Here is a 7070-nt window from a genome sequence, read left to right on the forward strand (position 1 = left end):
TCAGTGGGATCATTGGATGGATGGGATCATCTGTGGGATCATTGGATGGATGGGATCGTCTGTGGGATCATTGGATGGATGGGATCGTCTGTGGGATCACTGGGATGGATGGGATCATCAGTGGGATCATCGGGATGGATGGGATCATCAGTGGGATCATTGGATGGATGGGATCATCAGTGGGATCACTGGATGGATGGGATCATCTGTGGGATCATTGGGATGGATGGGATCATCATTGGGATGGATGGATATAATCTGTGGGATCATTGGGATGGATGGGATCATTGGTGGGATGGATGGGATGATGGGACAGGTGGGATGGTGGGAACTGTGGGATCACTGGGATCGTAGGTGGTATGGTGGGATGGATGGGATTGTGGGATGCACGGGAGCACTGGGATGGTGGGATGGATGGGATGGATGGGATGGATGGGATGGTGGGATGGCGGGATGGATGGGATCATTGGTGGGATGGATGGGATGGATGGGATGGTGGGATGGATGGGATGGATGGGATTGTTGGTGGGATGGTGGGATGGATGGGATCATTGGTGGGATGGATGGGATGGATGGGATGGATGGGATGGATGGGATGGTGGGATGGTGGGATGGATGGGATCATTGGTGGGATGGTGGGATGGATGGGATGGATGGGATGGATGGGATGGTGGGATGGCGGGATGGATGGGATCATTGGTGGGATGGTGGGATGGCGGGATGGATGGGATGGTGGGATGGATGGGATGGATGGGATCATTGGTGGGATAGATGGGATGGATGGGATCATTGGTGGGATAGATGGGATGGATGGGATCATTGGTGGGATGGATGGGATCATTGGTGGGATGGATGGGATGGTGGGATGTTAGGACAGGTGGGATGGTGGGAACTGTGGGATCACTAGGATCGTTGGTGGGATGGTGGGATGGATGGGATCATTGGTGGGATGGATGGGATCATTGATGGGATGGATGGGATGGGTTGACAATAACAGAACATGGGGAAATGGATTTAAGTTGAAAGAGGGAAGATTTAGGTTGGATGTTAGGGGGAAGTTCTTCACTAGGAGAGTGGTCAGGCCCTGGAACAGGCTGCACAGGGAGGTTGTGGATGCCCCGTCCTTGGAGGTGTTCAAGGCCAGGTTGGACGGGGCCATGGGCAACCTGATCTATGGGGTCTCTATGGGGACCTATGGGGTCTCTATGGGGATCTATGGGGTCTCCTGGGCAACCTGAACTAGTAAAGGTGTATGTTTGGTGGCCCTGATAGGCAGGGGGGTTGGAACTACATGATCCTTGAGGTCCCTTCCAACCCGGGATATTCTGTGATTCTGTGATAATGTGATTCTGTGGGTGGTGGGATGGTGGGATCTGTGGGGTCGCTGGGATCATTGGTGGGGTCATGGGATCAATGGTTGATATGGGAGAGGTCAACGGTGGGATCATCAGTGGGATCACTGGGATGAACGGGATCGTTGGTGGGATGGATGAGACCATTGGTGGGATGGATGGGATGGTGGGATGGATGGGATTGTGGGATGGTGGGATGGATGGGATTGTGGGATGGTGGGATGGATGGGATCATTGGTGGGATGGATGGGATCATTGGTGGGATTGCTGGGATGGATGGGATCGGCAGTGGGATGGATGGGATCATTGGGGGCATCGGTGGCATCAGTGGGGTCAGTGGGATGGGTGGGATCATTGGGGGCATCGGTGGCATCAGTGGGGTCAGTGGGATGGATGGGATCANTGGGGGCATCGGTGGCATCAGTGGGGTCAGTGGGATGGATGGGATCACTGGGGGCATTGGTGGCATTAGTGGGGTCGGTGGGCTGGGTGGGCTGGGTGGGATCATCAGTGGGATGGGGGTGATGGGTGGGGTTGCTGGAATGAGTGGGATCATTGGGGGCATCAGTGGGATCATCAGTGGGAATATTGGGACTGATTGGGTTATTGGTGGGATAGATGGGACCGTTGGTGGGATCGGTGGGATGGTGGGGTGAGTGGGGGCACCACTGGTGTCATGGGATCAGCGAGTGACATGGGTGGGATCGTGGATGGGGTCATTGATGGCATCATCAGTGGGATCAGTGGGATGGCTGAGATCATCAGTGGGATCACTGGGGTGGATGGCATCATCTGTTGGCTGGGTGGGATCACTGGGATGGGTGGGATGGTTGGTGGAATCAATGGGATCATTGGGATGGGTGGGATGGCTGGTGGTATCAATGGGATCATTGGGATGGGTGGGATGGGTGGGGGCATCAATGGGATCACTGGGATGGCTGGTGGCATCAATGGGATCATTGGGATGGGTGGGATGGTTGGTGGTATCAATGGGGTCACGGATGGGTGGGATGGCTGGTGGAATCAATGGGATCACTGGGATGGGTGGGATGGCTGGTGGCATCAATGGGATCACTGGGATGGGTGGGATGGTTGGTGGTATCAATGGGATCACTGGGATGGGTGGTGGTATCAATGGGATCACTGGGATGGGTGGGATGGCTGGTGGAATCAATGGGATCATTGTGATGTGTGGGATGGCTGGTGGAATCAATGGGATCATTGGGATGGGTGGTGGAATCAATGGGATCATTGGGATGGGTGGGATGGCTGGTGGTATCAATGGGATCACTGGGATGGGTGGGATGGCTGGTGGTATCAATGGGATCACTGGGATGGCTGGTGGTATCAATGGGATCACTGGGATGGGTGGGATGGCTGATATCATCAATGGGATCATTGGGATGGGTGGGATGGGTGGGGGCATCAATGGGATCACTGGGATGGCTGGTGGTATCAATGGGATCATTGGGATGGGTGGGAGGCTGGTGGAATCAATGGGATCACTGGGATGGTGGGATGGGTGGGGGCATCAATGGGATCAACTGGGAGGCTGGTGGTATCAATGGAATCAATTGGGAATGGGGTGGGATGCCATGAAATGTCAACATAAGGACAAATGGTGGTGGGATGGGTGGGGGCATCAATGGATCACTGGGATGTGGGGACAGCCTTGTGGCATCAATGGTGATTCACTTGGGGTTCAGGCCCGACACAAAACCGGGTGCTGTGGCAAATCATGGGAATCATTGGGATGGGTGGGATGGCTGGTGAGATCAAAATGGGATCCATTTGTGAGTGGTTTGGATGGGCTTGCGTGGAATCAATGGGATCATTGGGATGGTGGGACAGCTTGTGGCAATCAATGGGAATCACTCGGGGATGGGTGGGATGGTTGGTGGTATCAATGGGATCACTGTTGGGTGGTGGAATCAAATGGGAAAATCATTGGGATGGGTGGGATGCTTGGTGGAATCCAATGGATCAATTGGATGGGTGGAATGCCAATTCAATCAATGGGATCACTGGATGGCTAGTGGCATCAATGGATCAAATGGGAATGGTGGCACTGGTGGGCATGGGTGGGGACGATGGGGTCATTGGTGGGGTCAAATGGGATCAGTGGTGAACTGGGAGGAGATCCGTGGAGGGAATCACGTGGTGGCATCAGTGGGACTCGGTAGGATTCACTGGGGATGGATGGGGTCATCATGGGATTAATGAGATGACTGGGAATGACTGGGCATGACTAAGATCCCCGAGACTGTGGGTGGTAGGATCCAACAAACTGGTGTCAATTGGGGATCGTGAGTGCATGGGTGGGATATGGATGGGGTCACTGTTTGGCATCACTGGATTGCTGGGATGGATAGGATCACTGGTGGCATCAGTGGGGATCATGGGATGGGTGGATGGTTGGTGGGCATCAAATGGGATCACTGGATGGTGGCACACGCTGGGACTGGGAGGATCACTTTGACCACCAAAGTATGGCCTAAAGATCACTGAATGGACTGATGTGTTGGATGGATGGGGATGTGGATGGAATGGGATGGGATGGATGGATTGGGGATGGGATGGGATGGGATGGATTGGGATGGATAGAATCTGGGATGGATTGGACTGGGATGTGATAGGCACTGCCGGCAACGCAGAGCGGTAGCGCGGTGCCTCCACCAGGTTGACCACAACACAAACACGGCCGGAGCGATGGCGTTTTATAATATATTAGTGGCAGTCTTTGTTTGGTTTGGGGTTAAACTTGTTTAGGGCACTGGCTTTGGAAGAAGGGCTATTGGGTTTCAAAAGGGCAAACAGGGGGGAAGCGGCCGGCAACCGCGGCATCACGCCGTGCTCAGCACCACCGGCCCGCCCCAAGGCCGGCGCCAGCGCGGCCGCCTCCCAACGGAGCCGTGTCGGGGCCGCGGCCGTACTGCCGCCCGAAGCTGGAGGACGAGTAGAGGAACGAGAAGGTCAATGGAGAAGCCGAGCCGGGTGGGCGTCGAAGCTGCGGCCGTGACCCTGAGCGCGAGCCGGCTCCCGGGAGCTGGAGCGCGAGCCGGCGGCGGAGGCCGGCGCCGCTAGACAGTGTAGGGGGCCTGTAGTAAGCCCTTGGAGGAGTCGGCAGACGAAGGCCTGAGCAGCGCAGCCGGTGCATCTCGATCGATGCTGCGGTCCATGGCGTCCTTGTAGGAGATCTTCAGCTTGGTCCTTGGGGCAACAGTCAGGTACTTTGGCGTAGGGTGCGACGTCGCGCAGCTTCTGGCCCGTGCGTGCGTCGATGTGCCTTCTGCCAGCGCCTCGTCCAGGGAGACCGAGGCGTCCGGCGGTCGGGCTCGATCAGCCCCCCACGGTCAGGTACTGCAGCCTCCAGGAAGCGCGCCCCGGCCTCTAGTACTAGCCAGCCCTTTTCTTCAGCGCCTGCGCCGCCGACATCTTGGTCTTGGTGACTCGGGTTCCTCGAAGCCGAAAAGGCTTTACTGCGCCAGTTGATGCGTCCACACCCATAACCTGTCACGCAGCCCCCTGTCAACTCGCCTCGCCAACCGCAGCAGACGCTCGCCCGTGCTGGGGTCGATGATCCCGCCGGTGCAGGCCTGGCGCCTCCACAGCCCGCTGCCACCGTGATGTTTGTCACACAGGTTGCGGCGCAATGGGCCTCGGTGACGGACACCTTCTCACAGCGTGTCGGTGTCCAGGATGCCGGCCACGGCCCGTCTCCTCGCCGGGTCGGTCAGGCGGAAGCCCGGCAGCCGTTGGTGGGGCCGGGCTGGCCGAGTAGACGAGGAGGAAGGAGCCACGGAGGAGGAGCGTGAGCGGAAAAGCCGCCCATAGTTGCCGAGAGCATGTCGGCGAACTCGGTGATGGAGAGCGAGCCGGAGCGGTAACTGGTCCAGTGCAGACTGTCGATCAGGCCGCGGAGATGGCGTCAATCGATGTCGTACTGGCGGCCTGAACGTCGGTCGAATGATCATGGACTTGACGACGCCGTCGGAGGAGGAGGTGGTGATCTTCCTCCCACTCGAGGGGGCGCACTCACCTGCTCTGGACAGCTCCAGGGGTAGGTCTTGGTGGTCGATGAAGGGCCCTTTGCGATTAGGCCTCATGACGGAGCGCGACATCTCCTTGCCCCGCTCCGGGTCGACGATGACACACGCGCTTAGCGCAATGAGGACTTGACGAGGTTTTCCTCTCGCGCTTCTTCTCCTTCAGGCGGCAGCAGCCGCAAGCCCCGTCTCGGGTCCGGGTCGATGCAGGGCGCTCCATCAGCTGCAGTAGGCTGAGGTTCGGTGCGCGTGGTGGGTTGGGGGTCGAAGAAAGCCGCTTGGTGGTCGTCGCTGGGGGTGCCCGCAGGACCTCGTTCATACCTCTTGTCAAAAACCCGCGCTTGTTAGGGCCACCTCAACAGGGCAGGCGGCTGCTCTCCTCGGGGTCGATGATGCCGCCGGTGGCGATCTGGGCCTCAGCAGGCGTAAATGCGTGGTCCTTCAGGATCAGCCCTCTTTCATGCCTGGGGAAGAGGGAGATGAGCTTCCCCGGTGTAGGGGTCCCGGTAGCCGGTGACAGGCGGCTCCAGGCTGAGAGCAGCTTGTCCTTGAACTCATGGACCCACGATGCCCTCTCGCGCACGGCCTCCCTCCACCGTCAGCTTCAGCCCTTGATGGGGTCGATTGACGTAGCCCGTGGCCGCCTGCGCCTCCAAGCAGCTCGAAGGCGGTGCCCGGTCGGATGATGCCCTTCTCAAATGGCCTGGTAGACAGAGAGCCGCTCTGCTGGAGTCCACGCAAGAACGCCGGCGATGGGCAGCTGGTGCCCTCCAGGAAAGTCCTCAGGTTCTTGGGAGACAGCTCCTCGACCGATCGTCCAACCCTTCAAATGCAGCCGCTGTGCGTGGCCTCGTCCATCACCGCGCGACACGCACCCATGGCTCCTCCAGCCGTGATCTGCTTGCGCAGCCCGCGGGAAGGTGAAGGCGAGCGTGTGTCGCCCACGGCAGCAGCAAGCAGGCCCAGTTTTGTCCCTCGTCCTTGCCGGCAGCGCCGCAGCAGCTGCGTGTAAGCTCAGCTTCTTCGTCGGTGGAAATAGTGGGTCCACGAAGCTGCGCACCTCGCTGGGCTTTCCGACAGCAATTTGCTATGTCTCCCTGTCGATGAAGCCGCGGTGGCAAGGCCACCTCCAGGCAAAGGTGGAAGCCCAGGCGCGGGTCGATGAATCCGCCGGTGGCCAGCTGGGCGTCCAGCAGCTTCAGGCCTCCTCACTCGGCAACCAGATCCTTCTTCCATGGCCTGGCAAGATGGAGATCTTCCTGCTCGCTGTAGGGGTCCCGGACCGGTGGCCCCGGCCCGCTCTGCAGACAGCAGCGTCGGTACCGTGGGACCTCGGGCCCACACGAGGCCTTTGCGGACGGCCTCGTCCACTGCGTCAGCATCTCGTTCTTGCCGGGGTCACACCAGGAAGCCAGTGGCCGCCTGCGGCATCCAGCAAGGGCGGCGCGCCACCCTTCGGCATGATCAGCCCCCTCTTGCAAGCGCTGGTAGACACTCAGCGTCTGCTTGGAGGATGGCAGTAGAACGCCGGCGACGCAGCCTGACCGTAGAGGCACCTGGCGGAACAGGCCTCATCCTCCAGCAGCTCGCGGAAGGTACTTGCGGAAGCCGTCCTTCAGCAAGCCGAAGATTCTGTGCGAGATCACCTTGGCCTCAAAGAGGTCTCGGCCGT

General features: G+C 58.8%; 1 protein-coding gene across 1 annotated transcript; it reads right to left on the bottom strand.

The window, feature by feature from the left end:
- Nucleotides 1–4206: 4206 nt before the first annotated feature.
- On the bottom strand, nt 4207–5199 carry PLEC (plectin). Its single transcript, XM_032442607.1, is given in 8 exon segments — nt 4207–4389; nt 4392–4433; nt 4436–4585; nt 4587–4680; nt 4682–4761; nt 4764–4799; nt 4802–5173; nt 5176–5199. Coding segments are annotated over 8 exon segments (981 nt in total).
- Between the last annotated feature and the right edge of the window lie 1871 nt (nt 5200–7070).

This window comes from Coturnix japonica, chromosome 2, assembly GCF_001577835.2.
Source record: "Coturnix japonica isolate 7356 chromosome 2, Coturnix japonica 2.1, whole genome shotgun sequence".
Classification (NCBI taxonomy): Eukaryota; Metazoa; Chordata; class Aves; order Galliformes; family Phasianidae; genus Coturnix; species Coturnix japonica.